We start from the raw sequence: 24,117 nt of genomic DNA, 5'->3' as shown, positions 1-24,117 counted from the left end.
GATGCAGAGCATTTTCTCATATGCATGTTGGCCATGTATATGTCTTCTTTGGAGAAATTTCTGTTCATGTCTGCTGCCGATTTCATGATTGGGTTTTTTGTTTCTTGGGTGTTGATTTTAAGAAGTTCTTTATAGATCACCCAAGAAACAAAAAATCCACAGCTTCTTATACACAGGGAACTTTTAACAAAATCTTGGATGTCGGATGAGAAGCTCCCTAAGGGCACAGATTTTGTTTCCTTTGCTGCTGTCTCATCCATCTCTGGAACAGTGCCTGAAATAAAGTTGGTGCTCAAGCATTTGAATGAATTGTTGATGCAATAGCCCTAGAGCCTGTGTATGCAAGATTGCTCACCTCCAGGCTTAATTAAAAACTGTTAACACCTAGGAAGTGCTGCTTAAAAATATCCTGAGGCCAGCAATGCGCTAGATACCAATGTTCTGGTTTGTTTTTCTCTTTCCAGATGGCAGATGATCAAGACTGTGGTATGGAGCAGGCAGCTGGGGACTCAGAAAGCCCAGATGCAGTTGATGCGAGGCCAGACCGGTCCTCCTTTGTCCCATCACTCTTCAGGTAAGTTTCCTTCTTTGCAGGATGAAAGAGGGGCCCTGGGCTTCCTCAGCCCACTATGCCTCTGCCATTCTGCACGTGTGTGGGGAGGGGGATGTTCTGGGCAGGACACCTGTGCTGAGCGTAGAAGATTTGCACAGAGTCCTGTCAGCTGTATGTGACAACAGGAGGGCTCCCATGTGCACTCCCTGTCTCATAGGGCAAGCCCAGGTGCAGGGGAAATGAAATTACGGGGGTGCCCTGCCCTATATTACATGATGCACAGACCACCTACCAAGGAGACAGTTGATTCACATAAATTTCTACTTGGATTTGTGATATACCCTTAAAATTTAGGTTTTTCCTTTCTTTTTTACATAAGTAAGATGGAAGGTTCTTTCATCTGGCTTTAAAATTACCATGTCAGGGGTGCCTGGGTGGCTCAGTCGGTTAAGTATCTGCCTTTGGCTCAGGTCATGATTCCGTGGTCCTGGAATTGAGCCTGCTTCCAGCTCCCTGCTCAATGGAGCACCTGCTTCTCTTCCCTCTGCCCCTCCCCCTGCTCATGCTCTCAGTCTCTATATCTCTCATAAAATCTTTAAATATATAAATAAGTAACATTAACTATGTCAAATGCCATTTTGGGTCACTAATTCATTATTTCATTCACTCATTAAGTATCTATGGAGCAACAGAGAGAAGTCTCCTGTACCAAATTTGAACCTGCATTCACCTGTCTCTCACACCAAGCTCTCAACTAGGACTCTCAGCTGCTGCCTTAATGTGCCAGGCTCTGTGTTTGGCCTAGGGCTGCAGCTGGAAATAAGGTCAACAAGATCCACATGGCCCCAGCCCCAGACAGTCACATTCCTGCAGGGAAGGCGGCTATGCAACAAGAAACTGAGGTATGCTGCTGGCATGGAGGCAGGACAGAGCAGGGAACTTGGGGAGTAAAATTGAAAAAGGGACCCACCCTGGTCTTGGGTGAAGGAATGTCCCCTGGGAGATGTGATGTATGCTGAGACTTGATAGAGGGAAGAAGTTGGGGAGGGGGTGGGTGGGTGCCTGAGATCAGGGTGGTGTTGTGTGCTGGCAGGAATGTGGGATGTGGATGGCTGGCAGAAGAGGAGACAGGAGAAATAGGCAGGGGCCAGATTTAGAAGGGCTTGCCTGTAAGTCACATTAAGGATTTGGAATCAATCCTAAGAGCAAGGAAGTCATGAAAGAATTTTAGAAGTAGAGTGACTTAGGGGCATCTGGTGGCTCTGAGTTAAATGACTGGCTCTTGGTTTCTGCTCAGGTCATGATCTCAGGATCATGAGATCAAACCCCACACTTGGCTCCTCTTTCAGCACAGTCTTCTGGAGGTTGTCTCTTTCCTTTTCCTTCTGTCCCTACCCTGCCCCTGCACACTTACACACACACTCTCTCTCTCTTAAATAAATCTTAAAGAGAAAAATAGGGGTGCCTGGGTTGTTTCATTTGTTCAACGTCTGCCTTCAGCTCAGCTCATGAACTCAGGGTCCTGGGAACAAGCCCCACGCCAGGCTCCCTGCTCAACAGAGTCTGCTTCTCCCTCTCATTCCCCCTCTGTGCTCACTCTCTTTCTCAAATAAATTAAAAAAAAAAAAGAAAAAAAGTAGAGTGACTTAATGAACCATACCTACTTACCAAAAAAAGAGAGAAAGAAAGAAAGAAAGAAAGAAAAGAAAGAAAGAAAGAAAGAAAGAAAGAAAAAGAAAGAAGAAAAGAAAAGAGAAAAGAAAAGAAAGAGAAGAAAAGAAAGAAAAGAGAAAAGAAAAGAAAAGAGAAAAGAAAAGAAAATCGTTCAGGATTGCCAGAGCTGCAGTGCGGGGCAGACCCTGAAGAGGGCAGGGAGCTGTTGCAGCTCTTGGGGGCAAGATGCATCAGGTGGAGAGGAGCGGCCGGACCCCCAGAGATGCCGCAGGTCCCAGAGGTAAAAGGAATGGGACTTTGAAAGAATGGCCGAAGAGGAGAGAGATGATGAGGAAAGTGGCACCTGAACCCCAAGGAAGAGTGGAAGTCATCTGCTGACCCCTGAGCCCTCTGATTAGAGAAAGAAGTGAAGAAATCCCTATTTCTATTGTCATAGTGTCAGAATGGCACCAGCGTTTGCCGCCTTTCATAATTTCCCTGAACATTCCTGCTGCCTTGGCTCTGCTGCGCAAGAGCACATGACGGTTTTGGGTGGTGCCAGGGACTTGGCCTGTGATGGGCCAAGACTCTAAGTGCAACTCTGAACAATGGGACTTGCCACAAAGAGCAGGTGTCCACTGTCACACCTGGCCTGTCGACTCCCTGCACCTCCAGCTCTGTGTCTTGAGATTCTAACGGGGATTGTTTCTTCCGCTGAATTTCACTCACTGCGGTGACCTGAATACGGCACCCGCTCCCGTGGTCCCCTCAGCAGAGTGCAGGACAAGAAGTATCCCACCTGTCAGGTGTGTAGGTGAGTCAGGAGCTACTTCCAGTACTCTCCACCCCTGATGGCAGGGACCCCACCCAGCCTATCCCATCTCCAGCTCCCTTCTCCAAAGTGTCAGAATTACTGTCAGGTAAGGCAAGATGGGGGGAAAGTTGGCACCTCCTGCCCATTTGTAATTGAGGACACTCGCCTTCCCCTGAGGACCTCAGGGATTCTGGGAAATGAGAAAGAAGTCTCCTCTCCCCAGAGCCTTGGGAGGACTCCTTGGCCCCTGGCAGTTTTAAGCTTTCAGACTTATCTTGGCTTTGTCACCTCAGTGTCACTAGATGGCACCACAGCATCGTTTTATTTCCATTCTGTTGGGCCCTGAGTAAACCCGGCTGTTCTTTAACTTACTTTAAAAAACAAAACAAAACAACAACAAAAAACCCCACTAATTTTATTAAAGTATTTTCTAATTTCCTCATCACTGAAGAACATTTGGAAAACACAGGAAACCACAAAGGAAAAATATTCAAGATTAAAAAAAAAAAAAAAAAAAGAAAAATATTCAAGATATTAATTTAAAATGAATAAAAATGTTTGGACTTGTAAACAGAAACAACTTAGAAGAAATCAGTGTGTCCATTCATTATGAACCACAGTTTATGGAACGAGGCCTAGAATCATCTGTGCATTTGAAGAGGGCTTCAAGGTAACCCTAGCTCCTGGCACAGGGTACCTGCCCTCCAGGGTAGTGGTGTGGTCCCTGCCCTGGTGTAAACTCATGTTGTTACTGAGTGTCTAAGCGCAGCTACAGAAACGGCTGAAAACTGTAGTGTACTGGGAAGCGTGGGGTGTAGGGGCAGGGAGGGAGGGAGGGAGGAGGGAGAACCTGATGCATTGGAATTGGAGTTAGTAGGGGATAGGAAGAGCCTGCCTGCCAGGGCCAGGCCACAATGAAAGTGATGATCAGACTGTGCCTCAAAGGACAGGTTCTTGGGATGTGGGTGGAGGCCCATGGACAGGGTGAGTTTGGACCTGGTGACACCACCGGGAGCCATGGCAGGTGCAAGACGGCCCCTGCCCAGCAGCCTCCTGCATGTCCTCTCTGGGGCACAGTGGAGCTGTGAAATCAGAGGAACCTTTCTCGATTCCGCCCAAGGTCAGTATTAATTAGAAATAGAAGACAAAGTAGCAAACAGATTTTACCCACTCAGATTTCCCCACAGCCTTCTGTGTCCCTGCAGAGGGGTGTGTTTATCCTTCCATTTCCCAAGGGAAGGGGGCTGGGGGAAATCCTCGTTTTCAAAACTTGATAAACTCCCACGTTTTGAGACACTTGTTCAGCTCCCCTGGGCTTTCTGCTTCATGTCATCCTTGTGTTGTTCCTCCCTTTGTGCTCCTTGAGTGTATTTAGGGAAGGCCACTGGCTTCTAACTCTTTCTCCTCCATTGCTACTCGGGTTTCTCCACCAGCTAAGGGCTGTATGTAAACAGATTCCTGTAAGACTATGTGTTCTTTGTAGAATTATAAGAAAGATCCAGGTGGCTTGTCTTCTCCTGTGGAGGGGAGGATGTTTCAGAAGAAGCAATGCTTTGGAATTAGAGAAAAGAACAAAGATCACAGACCTTGAGCTCATTCCAAAGACTATGTTCCAAATGAAGCAAAAGCCATTTGATCACACTCTGGTTAAAAGGGGCTAGGTCTGGCTGGGTACCCCAAAAGAAGAGGAATGTTAAAATATACCCAGGGAGTTGATTTTCCATAAAGGAAGTCTTCAAATTCAGACTGCAGAGCACTGGATGCCTGGCTCCCGAATTTGTACATATAACGGTACTAGAGGTTGACTGCTGTATTTGCAGCAGTGATGACACCACCTAAAACGACAGCAGGGAGCAGGGGTGATATGGAGGCTGACATCCCAGCTTCTGGTCCTGGCCTCCCAATCACCAGTTGAGGGGCTAGCAGGTCCTTTGACTTTGTCGAGCCTGTTTTCTCATTTGCATAATAGGGATGTGAATGCCTTCCATGGGATTGTTTGTGAGAATTGAATAAAGTAACCATCCGCTTGCTGAATTGCCTGATGAAGAAACCATATGTCATTCCTGATGGGGAAGAAATCATACCATTGTAATGTTAAAACTGGAAGACTCCTGAAAACGTGCTTTGTCCAGTCCCCACCTCCAATGGTCAAGGAAAGTTAAGACCAGAGAGGTTAAGTGCTTTACCCATAGTCACCCAGCAAGACCAAGACCAAGACCCAGGTCTAACTTGGGTCCAGTGCTCCACCCCTTAAATCAAGTGCCAGTCACGACTGCAGTGGCGTAGAGCCTTTCAACCACAGTAATCTACCAGCAGAGCGGTTTTTTTCTCCTACCCAACTGGGTCAGCAAATTTAATTCTTCATTGAAAGTGCTCCCTTTCTGCTTCACTTCAGCTGAGGGATGGACAGCTTTCCAACAGGGCTAGCGATGGGCTTTCTGGTAAAGAAAGCCAAGTACCCATTACAGGAGCAGGGAGCCACACCTCTAAAGCATGGACACAGGATCTAGAAACCTTGAAGCTCCGCACATGTAGAATATCTCCAGTCATGTTAGGTTATGGCTCTCCCAGAAGGGGAAAAATGAGCTGTACGGTTAAAAGAAAAAAATGAAGAAGGAAAGTAAATGACCGGGTTTTCATTTTCAATAAAAATGTTAAAACACTCTTCTGGAAGTAAGTTTAGTCATAGAGAAGTTACTCTGAGGGGTACCGGGGGGGCTCTGTTGATTAGGTGTCAGACTCTTGGTTTCCACTCAGGTCATGATCTTCAGGGTCATGAGATCGAGCTCCCACATCAGTGTCTGTGCTCAGCGGGGAGTCTGCTCGAGATTCTCTCTCCCTCTTCCTCTGCCCCTCCCCACCTAAAATAAATAAGTACAATCTTAAAAAGAAGAAGAAGAAGGAAGAAGAAGAAAGAAGAAGAAAAGTACTTTGAAACTAAGGCTCCTGGGGATCCCTGGGTGGCTCAGTGGTTTAGCACCTGCCTTTGGCCCAGGGCATGGTCCTGTGGAGTCCCGGGATCAAGTCGCATCGGGCTCCCAGCATGGAGCCTGCTTCTCTCTCCTATGTCTCTGCCTCTCTCTCTCTCTATGTCTATCATAAATAAATAAATAAATCTTAAAAAAAAAAAAAAAAAAAGAAAAGAAACTAAAGCTTCTTAGTTTAGAAGGCCTGTTGCTTCCCCAGGACACATGTGGTCACAAGTAAGAGATGTACAGTGTGGCCCTGCATGTTCAAACTCCGAGCTCGCTGGAGTTCTGGGTGTTGTCTAACATGCACCTGTTGTGGAGAATTGCTCTGCCTTTCCTCTGAAAGTGGAAAAGATAAATGCAGTGACTGTAAGAACGCGGGCCGTCCTGTTAGCCGTTCTAAGTTCTGGAGCTTGCAGCCATAATACAGACATCAGTTCTAGGCTATTGAAAGGGAATTCTGTTCTTGATTTACCCCTGGCTGATTTTTTTTTTTTTTTAGTCTTTTATCAAAATATTTTTCTTTATTTATTTTTCTTTCTTCCTTCTTTCTTTCAGAGAGAGAGAGAAGGCAAACACAAGCAGGGGGTGGAGGGGCAGAGAGAGAGAAAGAGAGAGAGTCTTCAGCAGGCTACAAGCCCAGTACGGAGCCCCATTAGGAGTTTGGTCCTATGACCCTGAGATCATGACCTGAGCCAAAATCAAGGGTCAGTCGCTTAACTGACTGAGCCACCCAGGTGCCCCTTTTATCAATTTTTATTGTCAGAGGTCTCTCTATTTCATTTTCAAAGGGGAGGAGGGAAACGTGTATGTAGATAAGTTTGGGGGAAAGACTCTTTCTCCCTAGCATATTTTAAGCAACTCTGTTTCTCAAAGTAGGTGTATGTTTGCAAATTTGAATTTCAGAAAAGAATGTACAGAGCCAAGTTTCTCTATACCTGAGGACAGCAATTGGTTGGGTTTGCCTAGAGTAGCAGGTGCTGCAGCTCCTCTCTCTCAGTTTCACACCCTTCTACTGCCCAAGACCTTGAACCAGGAAGTTGAGAAAAGCAATGTTGAAACATTGCTTAATAATTGTTTCATTTTTATGTGTCCACATTTTCCTCTTTGCATGTGGAGGTACAGTAACTGCGAGACCATTCACTTTACTCCAGACCATTAAAAAAGTTTATATGCCTTATTTGAAAATTAAGGCCATTTGGTCCACCTTTTCTTTCATTTGTGTTAGTACCTTGAGCACCTTTATAAGGAGAAAAATAACCCAAAGAATTTGAACAGTGATCCTCCACGAAGTCACCTCCTATTTTTGTTCATTTACTTACATATAATTTTCCACTTTTGCAATTTCCACGTGTACTGTTTTGCCACCTTTTGTAGACTGGCACTTTGGTGGGTCACCCACATCTGCATGCTCATCACTTTAAATAGCTGTGTGGGATTTTGTTCTTCTGATACTCAGTCTCTTGCTTAGCCATTCCCCTGTTTCCATGTTATCACTCTTAAAATGATGCTTCTGGCTGCATCTTTGTGGACATCTGGGGTTCCCCCCACCCACTTTGGATTCTATGCTCCTAGAAAGTCACTTTGTCCCTAGGGAGCTGTCCCGGGGTGGGGAGGATGCAGCAGTGTGGAGCCTGGGCATTTCTGCCGGTCAGCAGAGAAGGGGAGGCCAGTGTGACTTTCCCAGCCTCAGTGTGAATGGTCCTATGGAAAACTCTAGCGTGCAGTTCACTGCTGATTCAGTCACGGGCCTTCAGGGCTGGGCGGGCTGTTCCAGTCTGCTGTCCCCTGCTGAGCCCCGAGCATGTTGAGTTTTTATTATTACAGAGAAGAAGGAAACTCGCTGCCCATAGTTGCTGGGCGAAGCCTAGTTCTGATGCACAGGGGGGTGCTTGCGGATGGAGACACGAGGTACCACCTTCACTCTTTCCTTTCCTCTCTGCCTCACTCTGTGACTTGGTATGTCCGGACTGTCGGGGATACCCGCTGTTAAAATGTTGAAACCATGAATGAATCATCCCAAAAATATTTAGACAAAGCAGCTACGAAAACCAGAGCTCTAGTTCCGAATGAAACAGCCCTGGGGAAATGTGTGCCTGGTGGTGTGTTTACTTTCCTGCTGATGAATGTCTGCAAACAGATAGAGCTTCTGGGGATCCTATTCATGGAGACGTTTTAGAAAATAAACAGTAGCAGGTTTGCATGTTTCTATTCCCTTCCGAATATAGAAAGGTATAATTCACATTTCCAGCAGCCTAGGGGATCCTGTAAGAGGATAAAACCTGTATTTATCCACTCCGGTGATGGGGAAAATTATACTCACACCCAGAATGGATTGTAAAAATTCATTGTGCACTCTCTGAGTTTTTTTACTTCTTCATAAAGTAGGCAGAGTATTTTTATCCTGTGATGTTTCCTGGTATGAGTTGCTGTAGGCTCTCCAAGGATGTCTTTTTGTACAAATAACCATCAGAGTTTGGTTGTAATTTTTTTGCCTCTTGACTTTGTTGAAATGACTGAGTTGGCCTCACTCCGTGGAATCTGAGGTTTAAAAAAAAAAAATGGGTCTCTAACCTAAGAAGTTAGGATCATCTAGTTTCTTCCTAATAATCAATGCTGTCATTATCTGTGTTCCTAGCAGAGATTTGAGCTTATCTGAATATGTCTGGGAAGAGAAGATAATGGCACTTGCTCCTACTGGTGAGGAAACACAACACCTAGAAACAAGAAAGATGGTTAGGAAGCATTGCAGTAAATTAACCACCCATTGCATTTTAGCTCACACTTGCGAACACTTGCTACGTTGTTCTGCTAGGCTATCATGGTTATTGCACTCTTGCTTGTCTGGCCCAAAGAACAGCGATTTTATGGCCAGATTTTTTTTTTTTTAATCTGTAGCCAGTTATGAAACACAGGAGCTTTTAAGAGGATTTAGAACTTTTAATTCACTGTTCTGGCTTACCATGATCCTTATCCTTAATAGCACGTTTCAAAACACATGTTTCTTCTTCTTCTTCTTCTTTGGCATAGTAATCTTGGCCAAAGTCTTCATAAGGTGAAAAAGGTCAAGATAAAAGCTGGATTTATCAGCAGAGAATTAGCAAAGGCAGAGGAGAAGGGGTGGGGGTGGGGGGGCAGGCAAGCAGGTAGAAATGGGAAATAATAGAATCTGACTTAAAAAATACCATGGCCAGCTTGTATTTGCAATGTCTTTCTGTACCCCTCATCTGTACTTTGCAGAATAAATGGGATAGTGAGTATTAACAGGCTTCGTAAAGCATAAAACATTACACAAATATTATTGATACTTGTTGCTGGTGACGTAGGGAAATGGGAAGTGGCTCTTCCACCGTTTGCCCTCTTGGTCAGATTCAGGAAAAAGGCTGGTCTCCATTGACCTAGTCCAGGAAGAAGCTCATGCCCTCCTTTTTGGGGTCTGTGCCATAGCAGTGCATACATGTTCCAGGATCTTCTGCAGAAAAGTCATATGAACTTAGAACTACAAGAATGACTACTTTTAGAAGATCTTATCTTGAGGGGTGGGGGAGGATCATCAGCTGAAGAAATTTCTCATCTGGATCTTTGAAAGCTTCTTAGTACCCTTCTCCTTCCCCACTGCTGGGCAAACCTGCTGTGCTGTGGACTGTTGCCATCTTCCTGCAGTGGCTAATTAATTAGCACAATCTCTTTGGAGCCCTTGAGGCCCTCATTCCTGTCCGAGGGCAGTTGTTTATCTGATGATCTGCTTGGCCCTGGCAATTGATTTCCAAACAGACAGTAACTCTTTATAAGCTGCTGGCACTAGGATTGCAAAGCTTCCCTCCCCGACTCTGAGTTACTGCGCCACCAGGGCAGTGCAGGGGACTCTCCAAACACTGTGTAAACAAAGGAGAAGTGGGGGTGGCATTGCATGCAGGGTGGCATTTCCTGGAAGCATTTCGGTTGTGCTGTCAGAGTAACTTCAGCTTCAAGCTCTGTGTGACTGCCCTCCCAGGAGACGTTGCAGGTTTCACAGACAGTTGTAAATCACACCCATGACCCCGCATCCAGTCTCGCTGCTGCCCAGGGGCACCTTCCACCTTCCACCATGTATCTGGTTCCACCTCCTGGCCATGAACCAAAGGTACCAAAGGCAGCACCCACATTGAAAGTGGCCTTTGACAGGAGGGGGCAAGCTAACTCTCTGTCCTGTGCAGGGGTCAGCAGGGGAAGGTTAGAGTCTAGAGGGTCCACACAAGGGTTCATGGGAGGCTTAGTTGGTAAGTGTCTGCCTTCAGCTCAGGTCGTGATCTCAGGGTCCTAGGATCAAGTCCCACGTCAGGCTCCCAGCTCAGCAGGGAGTCTGTTCCTCCCTTTCCCTCTGCCTCCGTAGCGCCTGGCTCATGCTCTCTCTCAAATAAATAAATAAAACCTTAAAAAAAAAAAAAAAAAAAAAGAGGACCCAAGAGGTGGGAAGACAGGCTAGTGCTGAGGCCCTCTGACATCAGAGGATGTGAGCATCTCCAGGAAAACACCCAGGCCTGGCTCTGATTCTCTTAAGTCTAGGGTGAGGCCCAGGAATCTGGATTTTAACAGAGGTGAGAACTACTAGAATAGGGGACTTGGTGTTGGACCTGTGAGTGAGTCTGGGCTCTCACCCCTGTCTGGCTTTGTGTTCTTGGACAAACTAATGTCCTCTTTTCCTGTGAGATGGGGCCAGTGCCTTACAGAGTTATAAAGACCATTTGAGGTCATGTGTACATGGTAGTGAGGATTCTGAAATGGTACTTATTATGACCATATTTATGACTGCCATTGTTACTGAGGTGGAGAGGAAGCAGCAGCCCAAAAGGCTAGGGAATCCAATCACATGTGAAATCACAGTGAAAAACAGAATCACGGGGTCTCTGAGGAGCCCTTTCAACGAGTGGCACAAAAAAGTAGGAATCCAGTAATCTCCAAAATAGGCCAGATAATTAAATCCATTTGCAGCAGGTGATGTTTAACTACTATATAATTTTTATTTTAATCCTTTGATTAGTTAACTTATTCACATGTACTAAAAAGGAGATACAGTCGAATTCTTCCTCCATCCTGCCACCCTGGCCCCGGCCCCCTATTACGCAGGGGACAACTCTTTATGATAGACAACAAATACCATTAGTAATAATAATAACATTTATGTACTATCTGCTCCAGGCCACACACTGTTCTAAATGCTTTGTGACTATCAACTTGTTCGTAAGCTGTGAAGCAGAAGGTGTAATTTTGTCCTTTTTACAGAGGAGGAAGCTAAGCATAGGGAGGTTAAGTAGCTTACCCATGATCACTCAGCTGTATGGTGCCATCGGGTTTCAAAGACCAGCAGTCCGGCCCTGGAATTAATGGGTTTATCCATTATGTCACCTTTCAAGAGTCTTTATGCAAATACAAGCAACCATAAAGATACAATATTCCCCCTTCGTTTTCCCCCAAAGGATAATACACAGTTCTCATTGTCCTGCCCCTCTGTTTTCTTTCATACTGAACCTACGTCTTGGAAATCCTCCCACATCAGGACATAGAGAACTTCCTCCTGCTTTCTTGCAGTACTATGTTAATTTGACTAAAGACCCTCCCCTTCATGGTTCAACCTGGAAGTAGAGGCTGAAGTGGATCTTTGCAGCTGTCCTGCACGTCATGATGGAGTGACTAACTGGACAAATTTTAGGTCTGCCAGCCAGCTCTTTTAACTGAGGCATGCTATTAAGGTTCACCATTGGAAGTAAGAGCAGCAGGGGGAAGAGGGGGGAAAAACTTGCCAGTCCACAAGTGTTTCCAAATAGCATTAGGTGTCACACACAAGAGGAATATTCATGCAAAACCCCTCTCCTGTGTGCATGCAGAAGCAGCAAGCAGGAGCTACCCTTGAACACTTGTCTTTCAGAAGTCATGTCTCTTCCTAAATGTGACACTGTACTTCATATCTCTGCAGCAGCCTTGCAGCCAGAATTGGCAAAATGGAAGTAAAGGCACTGCTCTCGTTGGGGTCTTGAAGGAAAAGTAGAACAGAGAGGGTGCTCATCCCTGGGGGAGAGGGTGCCGGAAGCCTCACAGCTAGTAGGTGGCCAACTCTGATCTCTCAGACTCTGATTCTAACACAATGTATCTATCAGGTGGTGGGCTCCAACCCACTTCTTTTCTTTTTTTCCTGGTGCTTTCTGCATCTTAATCATTTCTTCCTTGTGTTTGTCCCTCCAGTTACGTGCTTTAACCTGATCACAGGGATTGCTTCCCCAAAGTTAAGCTACAGATGGAGTTGTCCCAAGGCCAACTGTAGGAAGAAGACAAAGCTGATGCAATGGACGTGACTGCTCCCTAAGACATATCTGTGGTCTGGGAAGACCCAGGTTTAGCAAAAAGAAGGAAAAATAAATATGAACTGACTCAAATCCGGAAAGAGGAAGCAGATGCTTATTTCATTTTGAAAAATGAGGGTTCAAATTGGGGGCAGGCTAGGTAAGGGAATTCCCTCTCTTTTGAAATACTTACCAGGAACAAGAATCACACATTTCATATTCAATTTTAAGGTACTTTTTATAAACATGGGAAGTATTTTCTTTAAAGTGTGTGTATCTTATTCCCCTTTTGGAATCCTTTAAAAAAAAAAAGTGTTTTCCAAATCTATTCTGGTAGAAGTGGAGTCTTTTTTTCCATGTAACTTATAACCAACCCTGTTTTTCTTATAAAAGATGCTCACTGGTTTTGTTTTGCTCATCATTGTGGATGGGCTAGTGACAGCTTTAAAAAAATCACAGTGTGTTTAGTACTTGGATGTTGTTGTACAGTTTCAGAATAATTCACACTGCAGAAGATAGAAGTAGAGTTTTATCTCTTAAAGACTTCCAGCCTGTTAGACTTAATACTAGTCTTATTAGGGTCTTTGAGTGGTCTTACATTAGCTAAAGACCTGTCAGGAGGAAATGAGAAAATGCAGGGAGAATTTTAAGGGCCTGGCAAATGTTAGTTGTTATTATAACCTATAAAATGGGTATAATTAAGTCACATTCACGTCCTTCAGAGGCTTCAAGATTTTGTGTGCATATGAAAGACTACGTGCAGGGATCCCTGGGTGGCTCAGCGGTTTAGCGCCTGCCGTCAGCCCAGGGTGTGATCCTGGAGTCCCAGGATCGAGTCCCACATCAGGCTCCCTGCATGGAGCCTGCTTCTCCCTCTGCCTGTGTCTGTTCCTCTCTCTCTCTCTCTCTCTCTCTCTCTCTCTCTCTCTCATGAATAAATAAATAAAATCTTTAAAAAAAAAAAAAGAGTACCTGCAGATAATTTTCCACATGCACAGAGGACACTGTCAGTATGGGTTATTGACAGGGAATTCAGAAGTAAATCCTAGTCACCCCCCCAACCCCCACATGGCATATCCTTGAATGCTACAGAAGCTCACTTTACCAATATTTGTCCCCTCTGAGCTTTTATGGAGGCCCAGGAGAGGGAAAAGACTCTACAAGAGTATTACTGCCCATGAAATTGGCCATATTCTTCTGTGACGGTCACAGAAGGCTCTGTTTTCTAGGACCTCCAAGGAGGTCAGTGCTCTGTGAAGGGTCTCGTGGGCAGATATCTGAGTCCCAGTCCAGTGCTTGTTTGTGCTGCCTTCCTGGGGAAAGAAAATGTAGGGAGGAAGAGTCCAGAGAAAGTGGAACAAATTGAGGCTATTTCTCTTTGAAAAATCAGGTGATATTACAGAAGAATGTTGGCCTTGTAAAAGTGGAGGATAGAGTGGGGTTACAGTTGAAGAAAAGCAATAAGCAATCTGGAGATTGGACACACAGAGTCACTTTGTAATCTAGACCCAGGTAGGAGGGGTAACAGCAAAGGCCATGTCCTTCCAGAGATTTTGAGAAACTACTACAGGTGAGATTCAGTGAAACTCAGAATGAAATGCCCACATTTGTCAGGTAACAAGCTGAGTTTTTATTTTCACCTTCTCCTCCCAATGTTTGACCAAAATTTTGGCATCATGCTGGACTAGTCTTCTGACAAATGCTCTAGGTGTGGGGCTCTGGAGCACCGACGTGAGATGCTGATATCACCTGGGGCCAATGTGGTGGTCTTTGCTCATCACTACCTGGCCGACCTTGAACAACCCCTGCCCCCCTGTGGACCTGTTTCCATAACTGTAAAATGAGGCAATGCACTTGATGCATTCATTCATAGAACACCTCTTTTTACCTCTAATTCCCCTGACTGGAACCTCTTGTACGGTATTTAACAGAAGTGGCAAGAGTAGACATATTTGACTTGTTTTTGACCTTAGAGGGAAAGCATTCAATGCCTCCTCAGTAAGTATGATATCTGTGAGTTTTTCATAGTTACCCTTTTCAGGTTGAGTTAGTCCCATTGTAATGCTAGTTTACTTAGCATTTTTATCATAATAGAGTATTGGATTTTGTCAGTTTTTTCTGCATCGGTGGAGCTGTTTAGGTGGTTTTTGTCCTTTATCTTTGTCTAGTAATATGATGGATTACATTAATTGATTTTTGGATGTTAAACTAACCTTGAATTACTGGGATTGGTCACACTTGGTGATGGTGAATAATCCTACTCGGAGATTGCCAGATTAGGCTTGCTAATGTTTTCTTAATGTTTATATCCAGGAACAGCTGGATGGCTCAGTCGGTTGGGCATCCAACTCTTGATTTTGGCTCAGGTCCTGATCTCAGGGTGGTGAGATCAAGCCCTGTGTCCAGCTCCATGCTGATCATGGAACCTGCTTAAGATTCTCTCCTTCTCCCTCTGCCCCTCCCCACTCACATGCTCACTCTCTCTCTCTCAAATTTTTTTTTAAATTTTACATCTATTATTCATAAGGAATATTGGTCTGTAGTTTATAAAAAATATTTATTGAGCAACTTATGTGCCAAGCATTGTTCTAGGGATTGGGGAGTCAGCAATTTTTCAGAACAGAGAGAAAAATCTTTTCTCTCATGGAGTTTACATTCCCCTGGATGACCAGCACAGCTGCTTTCAGCTCACATTCTGACATTTTTTTCTGTGTCTGCTCAATGATGTTGCGTGTTCCAGCCTCCATGGCAGGCTTCTGGTAAGCTGGATGGCCAGCGTCTGGAGATTGGAAGGGGATGACTTTCTTTTTTAAATTGCTCTTCCATTCTTCCCCCTTTTAAAGTAACCACTTCTCATATGAGGTGTCAGTGTTCTGACTATGAATTCTTTTATCCAATATGATAGTCATGAGATTCATTGATGGGGCTTCGTATTGTCGTGGTTTGGTCACTATTACTATTATATGCTATTTCATCATATGCATATTCAGCAGTTTATCCATGACACTGTAAATGACATTTGAATTATTTGCTGCTTGGGGCCCTTGCTGAACAGCACTGCTGGGCACATGTGTAGATCAGTTTCCCTTTTTGTGTTTGATCAACTTTAGGATGCAGGGATGCACCCGATCTATGCATGCGCCCAGCAGTGCATCCCTGCACCCTAAACTGCTGTGCACGGGCTGTGTTTAAATTCAGTTTGGGTAGATTCTGCGAGTTTTCAACAATGGAGGTAAAAAGTAGGTTCCCACCAGCAAGGAATGACATAGCTCCAGGTGCTATAAACAGCTCCAAGTGTTACAAACACGTTGTAGCCATCCCAGCCAGTATGCCCCAGGATCACACTCTCTCTGGCATCTAGTAAAACAAGGCAGGAGATCCTGTTCATTTCAAATATGACCAATTAAATGGAGCCATCTGCCCACCTGGGGCCTTTCCTCACAGGTGGTACAGCTTTCCTGGGCACCCCTGCCATGCTAGCAGTGGAATCCAGAGGCCATTTGTGTCCAGACATCCTCCACGGCCCCTGACTCGCTTTATATTTTTCAAGTAGGAAGAAGAAAAATGACTCCGGGAGATCAATCAAGACTGCCCAGGACCAAGTGCCTACATACCAGTATAACATGAATTTTGAGAAGGTGGGCAAATGCATCATCATAAACAACAAGAACTTCGACAAAACAACAGGTAAATGTTGTGGGCCAGGGCTAACCTTTCCCGTTGCCTTCAGCTTGTATCAGACTTCACTTAGAGAAGGGTTGTGCCCACCTGCTGTGGCAGGCAACACCCCGCCTGATGCTGTTCATGGCCCGGGAAGAAGGCATGAGGGACGTCGGGAGCTTCAAGTCTAAGGTCCCACCTGGTGCATGAGGTGATGGGGGATGTGAACAAAGGGCTAAGAATCAAGGGGAGCTGTTTGGCCTTGCTGGGAGTAGAGGGTTGCCGTGACGAGGCTCACCTTCTGTGGGCAGGCTGGATGACCTTCTCCTTTGAGTTTGCTTATTTCAGTTGCTCATGCACACAGTGACCTCGGGGGAGCATTTACACCAGAGCCAGTAAGGCTACGCTTAGTGCCTCGACCAGATGCTGCTGGCAGGCAGGTATCAACCAGGGATGGCTCATCCTGCGCTTCCTTCCCACAGGGATGGGCGTCCGAAATGGAACGGACAAAGATGCCGAGGCTCTTTTCAAGTGCTTCAGAAACCTGGGTTTTGATGTGGTCATCTATAATGACTGTTCTTGTGCCAAGATGCAAGATCTGCTAAAGAAAGGTGTGTGTGTGTGTGTGTGTGTCTCCCCACCTCCCACCCTCCCACCTCCTCCCTGCTCCGGGACGGAGCAGCATGCCCCTCTTGGGAGGGTGCCTCTGTGGGATGGAGCGATTTCCGCCTGGGCACCCTTGCCTTCCTTAGGGTTACTTGGGCCCAGGCAGGGGAGCTTTTCAGGAAACTTCGATCTCTCCCCTAAAAAGATGAAATCAGTGCCCATGACAGCAAGCGATAGGTTTGGTATCTATAGAACGGTCTCAGTTTCAGAAAGGTAATTCATAGAAGAGGAACAAGTCTGTATCTTCCTGTCTAGAACACAGCTGAAAGTGTCAACTTTTCCCTGGTGGCAGATAAATAATCTGGCAGATAAAATAATCATATATTTAGAAGTACCTTAGGTTTTAGAAAGATTTTATAGATAAGGGAATAAAGGTACAAAGTGGTGAAGTCACTTGGCTGGCATCACAGACCTAACAGACAGCAGGGCCAAGCCCATCAGCACCCCTAGATGCTGCCTCCCGAACCCCACCCACACATGGGGCGCACTTCCTCAAGAGGCAGCACCGTCTTGGTTTCAGACTAAGTGAGAATTCTACTTCTCTCCACTGGTCTTCCTTCTCTCCACAGAGGTGCTCCTTCCCCTGCATACGTGTCTGACAGTCGGTGGCCACTGCCAGTCTGGGAGGGAGGACCCTTTGGAGGTCCCATAGGACTTTTATCTTAACTTTTCAGTCCTCAAATCACTTGCTTGCAGCCTCTGAAGAGGACCACAGAAATTCTGCTTGCTTCGCCTGCATCTTACTAAGCCACGGAGAAGAAAATCTAATTTATGGAACAGATGGCATGACAGCAATAAAGGACTTGACCGCCCATTTTAGGGGGGATAGATGCAGAACCCTTCTAGAGAAACCCAAACTCTTCTTCATTCAGGTAATCACTTTTCAAAGCCAAATACCACTGCAAAAGATAAAAGAGTACGGAGTGATTACAGAGTGACTTGGGTTCTAACACTTTTACACATGTAGGTGCAGTTTCGGTGGAGGATGGCAAACTTGAGTTTTGTTTTTCTACCTCTAGATGCTTGGCATCTGTATTTGCATCAGATCACCAGCTGTGAAGACTTCTTTAAGACACTGCAATATTTTCGTTTGCTTTGTTTGCTAATTTGACACAACCTTTGTCCATTATTTACTTATTTATCAAATTCTCATTGAGCTGCTAGCACATGCCGGGCACACCCCTCAGCACTGGGCCGCGGCAGTGAAGAGCACACAGGTTCCTGTTCCTGACTCCACAGAGTGATCTTTGCTTTGGTATTTAGGCTTGCCGGGGGACCGAGCTCGATGATGGGGTCCAGGCCGACTCGGGGCCCATCAATGATACAGATGCCAATCCTCGATATAAGATCCCCGTTGAAGCCGACTTTCTCTTCGCCTATTCTACAGTTCCAGGTATCAAATCCATTGCCTGTTAACCAGACCATGCCATCCCACCATCACAGTGCAGGCTTGGGGCTATATTCATTTCCTGTTGCTTCAGCGATAAACTCCCCAAAACATAGTGGCTTCACAGAATTCCAGAAGGAACATTCTGGAGGCTTTTTCCAACATGTTAGAATTCCCTAGTTTGTCGTCCACTGCCTCTGACCACAGCTGGGAAGGGTTCTCCTCTTTTAAGGACTGCTATGATTAGGTTGGGTATCCCACCTGGAATACCCAGGATACTCTCCCCACCTCTCATTTCCATAACCATGATCACATCTGCTAGAGTCCCTTTTGCATCTCAGGTAACATTCACAGGTTCTGGGGTTAGGGCATGGACATCTCTAGGGACCATGATTCTGCCTACCATGGGGATGTGTTCACTGTTCTCTCCAAGTAAGCTCAATTCTTAGATTTACTACCACTATTATTATTGGTCATAGTAAGAACAAACATTTCTATAGCACTTGACATTTTATAGAGTGTTTTCCTATCTCTTACCTCATATCATTTCTATAATAATTGGGAAGTTAGGAAAGGCATTAGTATCTTAATTTGACAGATTTAAAAAGAAAATGAGCTTGGGTGAGCTTCAGTGATATGCTCCAGGTCACATAGAAATTTCTGTATACAGCTATGGCTATAGCTCAGACCCAGATTCCTTTACATTGCAGCCCAGAAACAGGCACCAGAAAATGCCAGGAATGAGCAAGCCTACTCATTTCCCAAGTTCCCATGTTTGCCTTAGTTCAGTGGAATTCCTTCCTTTGTTTTAAGTAAAACCTATCACTTAGAACTCCCTCACGTGGGTAGTAGTTCTGTAGTAGGTCTTGGTTATAATAAATTGGTTAGTATGTTTGGAAAACCGACTCTGGCAGGATCTACCGGTGGGATTTCATAAGAATGACAACTTCACAAATTTTAAGGATCAGGACACCTGGGTGGTTCAGCAGTTGAGCATCTGCCTTTGGCTCAGGTCGTGATCCTGGGGTCTGGGGATCGAGTCCCACATCGGGTTCCCGCAGGGAGCCTGCTTCTCCCTCTGCCTGTGTCTCTGCCTCTCTCTGTGTGTCTTTCATGAATGAATAAATAAAATCTTTAAAAAAAAAAAAAACAAGTTTTAAGGATCATGTGAAAAAATAATTTGGTCTTCCTTCTCTCAAGAGGGAAGCAGTGTCATGGGGGCATGAACCTGGATAAACAAACCCAATGGTAGAGCTATAGGCACTCTGAGCAAAGTGTGGCAGAGGTAAAGGAAGAAGGGTGAACTCTAGGGAGGCAGTAAGAGAAGCTTTCCCAGAAAGTCCCTGTAACTGAGTCATGAAAAAAATCAAACAACAATGGGAGGGAAAGATGGTTTACCAAACAGCATGCCGAAGGGTCAGATGCCCAGTGCTTTGGTAACACTCAAAAGGCCGGATCACGGGGTGTGTTAGCCTTCTTGGGCTCCTGTAACAAAATGCCACAGACTCAAGGGTAGGAATACATTTCTTACAGTTCTGGAGTCTAAGAAGTCCGCGATCAAGGCCCAGCCATTTTGGTTTCTAGTGGAGCCCTGCTTCTTGGCTTGTAGACTGGCTACTTCTAGCTCTGTCCCCACAGGGCAGAGAGATAGATGGTGGAGGTGAAGGGAGCTCTCTGGTGTCTCTTCTGATAAGAACACTAACTCTTTTGGATCAGGGCTCCACCCTTATAACCTCGTTCAACATTAATTACCTTCTAAAAGGCCCTATTACTTCTAATAGTCCCATGAAGGGTTGGAGCTTCAACATTTGAGTTTTGAGAGACACAGTCCATAGCACAGGATGTGACCAGGTATGGCATGGATCAGACCTGGATGGGTAGGCAAGGGGCCGCATCTTGGTGAGTCCTCTGTGCTATGAGGAGCTCTATCCTGAGCAGCCTAAACTTCACCCTGATAAAGAAGTACAACGGAGCTATTTTAGGTAGGAGAGCCACAGGATGAGTTTGTGTTTCAGGCTGGTTCCCTGGAAGACCACGTAGGTCAGGGGTTAGGGGACATGAGGGCAGGGGCAGTAATGAAATGGTTGGCAGCACAGGACCAACCTCATCAGTTATTTTACAGAATGAGATGAGTTATTCGAGCCCCTCTGCAAGCGAATTGCTTTCTGGTACATGGGGCTTAAATCCCCTCACTGGTGGTTACCAGTGCTCAGTGCTGCAGGAAGAACTCTAAGTGTGCCTCAGTCACTTTACCCACATAGGTCACTCCTAAACTTACTGTACATCTATTCAATAAGTGATTGTTATCAATTATAATGGTGTTGACTGAATCTCATCAAACTGGTGAGACCACTTGGCAGTAGGAGCACAAAGCACAGCTTATCATGTAAGCCAAATACAGCTTGATTTTATTTTATATGTTCCTTTCCACCTGGGGGTTGGGAGTGATGGAGTCTTCCCTTGACCATCACCAGGTCCGTGGTGCTCACACTAAGATATTAGACAGTATGGTCTCTCTCCAGGTTACAGTCACAGCACTGTAACCAGAATATCCAGACTGAAATAATAACTAAGACCCAGAACCCAATTCGGCCTTAAATTTCTTCCAGGTTCTGATCAGCCCTGCTATAGGTCTAAGGTGCTAACAGGGCCTTGATTTTTTCCCTTATTCACCTCCTTCACCATATGCCGGTTCCTTTTTAGACTCTTTCAGAGTCAAAGATGGGAGAGAGTTAGGGGAAGCTCCAAGTTGCATGGTTACCTGGCTTCTTGTGCTCTGTACCAATGAGATGATTAAAGCTGGGTCCTTTCTTCTTGGGCATGTTCTCGAGTCCCTTGGTTTCCTGTGTCTTGCATCTCCTGGACTTTGATTTGCATCTCCATCCCTGGCTGTGTATTGTGATTCCTTCCTCAGCTCCTGGGAATCCTCCAGGACACTTGACTAGCCTCTTTATGCTGAGGTCTCCTTGTCCCTCCAAGAAATCCTGTTGGACAGACAGAGCGGAAGCTTCTTCTGGCATAGACCAGATGTGGTCCATGAGAAGCACACCCCTTGCCCTTATGGTGTTGGCCTCAGAACAGCATGCTCTCTTGGCTTTACCCCTAAGGCAGTAGGTGATCCAGCCACCTCTCACTTCCAGATTTCTTCATAAGGAGTCAGGCTCCAGTTCTGTGTGCCCCAACAACAGGAACACATCTCAAAATTCTCTAAGATCTGCAAATTCTTGGAAGCTTGGATTAGAACGTAGCTCTCACCTCAAAGGGCAGTGAGGAGTTCCAGAGTGCCGGAGTGCTTTTCCAGCATTTCCCTTGGAAAGCTCCACGTGCCCATTTGTCTCATCCACACTTAGGTATTTGATGTGTATCATTCAGGAACATATGTGTTAAGCATCTCCTTGCAGCCTTCTAAACTGAAGATGTTTGCTCTCTGAGCACACCAGCGCAATTCTCACTGGGAACTTGCAGGAAGAGAAGAGTAAGATAATTTTGGGAAAGCAGATATGAAGGCCCCATACACTGAGAGCCCATTCCTGGTGGTGCATGGGGCAGCGGCCAGCTCAGCTGATCTGATCTTCTCCTTTCTGTCTTGTTGAAGGCTATTACTCATGGAGGAGCCCAGGAAGTGGGTCCTGGTTTGTGCAGGCCCTGTGCTCCACCCTGAATGAGCACGGCAAGAGCCTGGAGATCTTGCATATCCTCACCAGGGTGAACAACAGGGTGGCCAGGCACTTCGAGTCCCAGTCGGATGACCCCCACTTCCACGAGAAGAAGCAGATCCCATGTGTGGTCTCCATGCTTACCAAGGAACTCTACTTCTGAAAAGATAACCATTTCAGGGATGCATTCTTGCTGAAAAACCATGGATCATTTGTTCATGAGTCTTTTTTTTTTTTTTTTTTTTTTTTGATGCTTTTGAAATACCTAGAAATTCTAAAGGTTTTAATTCAGGAACATTTATTGATTCAAAAGGAAAGAAACTTTCTGGTGCTGTCTTATGTTTGTATGTTTTCGGAGACTCTCTCTCCTTTTTTTTTTTTTTTTTTTTTTACAATGTATCCATTTGATGGCTTTGTAATTTCTTCTTAAGACTAATTTTTTGTTTGTATTTATCTGCTTATTGTTCCATGTAGCACATACAACAGAAACAACCTCCGCAGACTCTTGGCTGTGTCCACCATGATTGGTGGTGACACGGTAGATGGGGTCTACTTGGCAAATAGCATTGCAGGGCTGAAAAAAAAAACAGCATCTGTTCACCAGTGTTGCAGAAAGTGGGTAGAGTGTGATTTGAGTGATTTTTCATTGGCTTAGGACAGATTCTCATGCAAAACTTTCCAGATAAAGGGAAAAAAATGTTAATGATTCTAATATGTATCAAACAGGAAACAGAAACCATTCCAGGTGTTTCAGTAGAGGAAATTTAATAGAGGAAATTGACCACAAAGATGATAAAAGAAACCCCAAATAAAAGGAATCTGTTACCACTTAAGGCTATGAAAAGGTGTGGTCCCCTTAGTCTAGAAGCTGGGGTAGCCCACGGAAGTGGCAGCATGGTGGGGGCCTGGTAAGAGCCGGGACCACCAAGGGATTGTGGGAATTGGAGCCATGGCAGAGACAAAGCCCCTGCCTGAGTTGGGGCAAGACCAGTTGAGTCAGATGTAAAGAAATACCGTGGCTTCATCTCTCCTGCCCTCGACTCTTCCTCCACCACCTTACCTGGAAGCCAGCTGACAAGCGCCTTGGAAGCATGATGTCCTGCAAATACAGAGCACAGCAAAGCCAAGTGAGGTGAGGCAGGAGCAAGGAGTGGGTATCAGAATGGTCCATAATGTGAATATAAGTCAACCTATTCCCTGAGGTTCAGCGATTCCTCCCTTCAATCATTTATTCATTGAATTGTCCGATAATCTCCGTATTGACCACTATGTGCAAAATAATATTTTTTAGCTTTGAAATCTACCTGGAATTTTTTAGATTATTCCAAGCCTTATTCTGAGTAAATTTTTTGTTACCCCTAATTCTCTATGTGGGAAAAGTTTATGGCAAAGATTTTTCCACTTTGTTTTCAAGGTTACCTTTTGAATTCTTGATAAGTTACGATTTTATTCTGGCCTAATAACTGGTTAACACACAGATGTTCATATTTATTGATTAAAAAGTGGTTGCTTAATTCCTAACCTGCTCAGTTTGCTTTCTTTTCTTTCTTTTTTTTTTTTTTTTTTTCTCAGTTTGCTTTCATTCTAAAGTTTTTTTATGGCAGTAGAAAAAATGGGAAAACGGGATAAGGATTGACCCTCACTGACTTGACCTCCACACAAAATATAATTCATGTCTCTTTTGAAGCTGGAACACTAACAGAACAGCAAGTCAGTCACTTGGGAAACTAAAATTGTTCACGTAAAGGGTTAATTAACTTATAAAGCTGTTCACAATGGGCTACCATTTATCTTCTTTCAATAAGAAAACTACTTTATGGCCAGTTTATTAGATCTGTCTCTGGTTTCCTGCCATCTAAAATATCCAATTGTACAAAATTTAAGTGCAGATCATGAATCAACAAGCATCCACCCTACCATTCTCAGAAATCATCAGCTGTTCTTTGGAAAACAGACTATCCTATTAAAGGAACCTCTTGTAGAAATGAATGTGCCTAAGTGCATTGTAACTGGAAGTAAAAATTTTAGTACTCTGGTTATTTCCCTTGTAAACTTTATTAAAGATTCCAAGTGTCAGGGTATTGGGTTTCTTTAAAAATTCTCTTGAGCGATCATAGGTATTGAGCTCACAAATAATATTCCTTTGTGTCCTTTATTTTTTATTTTTTTAATAAATTTTATTGTTTATTGATGTTCAATTTGCCAGCATATAGAATAACACCCAGTGCTCATCCCATCAAGTGCCCACCTCAGTGCCTGTCACCAGTCACCCCCACCCCCCCGCCCACCTCCCCTTCCACTACCCCTAGTTCGTTTCCCAGAGTTAGGAGTCTTTCATGTTCTGTCTCCCTTTCTGATATGTGTCCTTTAGACCAGAGATAGAAGTGGCTGTCAAGAAAGAGCCTTCTTTGAATACTTCACTGGGCAGACACTCTTGTTTAT

At 44.9% G+C, this 24,117-nt stretch overlaps 1 protein-coding gene across 3 annotated transcripts in view; it reads left to right on the top strand.

The window, feature by feature from the left end:
• CASP7 (caspase 7) overlaps window positions 1-23,196 on the top strand; it is a 30,281-nt gene extending 7,085 nt beyond the window's left edge. The window contains exons 2-8 of one of the 3 annotated variants that reach the window (XM_077877581.1): window positions 465-574; window positions 1,359-1,455; window positions 15,857-15,993; window positions 16,449-16,577; window positions 17,329-17,504; window positions 17,896-18,025; window positions 21,615-23,196. In XM_077877581.1, coding sequence (XP_077733707.1) covers window positions 472-574; window positions 1,359-1,455; window positions 15,857-15,993; window positions 16,449-16,577; window positions 17,329-17,504; window positions 17,896-18,025; window positions 21,615-21,838 — 996 coding nt within the window. In that variant the 5' untranslated portion in view covers window positions 465-471 and the 3' untranslated portion in view covers window positions 21,839-23,196. The remainder of the gene's footprint in view (window positions 1-464; window positions 575-1,358; window positions 1,456-15,856; window positions 15,994-16,448; window positions 16,578-17,328; window positions 17,505-17,895; window positions 18,026-21,614) is intronic. The other 2 variants (XM_077877583.1, XM_077877582.1) reach the window with 2 other exon arrangements.
• The last annotated feature ends 921 nt before the right edge of the window (window positions 23,197-24,117 follow it).

The sequence above is a fragment of the Canis aureus genome, chromosome 29 (genome assembly GCF_053574225.1).
Source record: "Canis aureus isolate CA01 chromosome 29, VMU_Caureus_v.1.0, whole genome shotgun sequence".
Lineage (NCBI taxonomy): Eukaryota > Metazoa > Chordata > Mammalia > Carnivora > Canidae > Canis > Canis aureus.
Note: the sequence above shows the minus strand (reverse complement) of the source record. Positions and strands in the feature narration are given on the sequence as shown.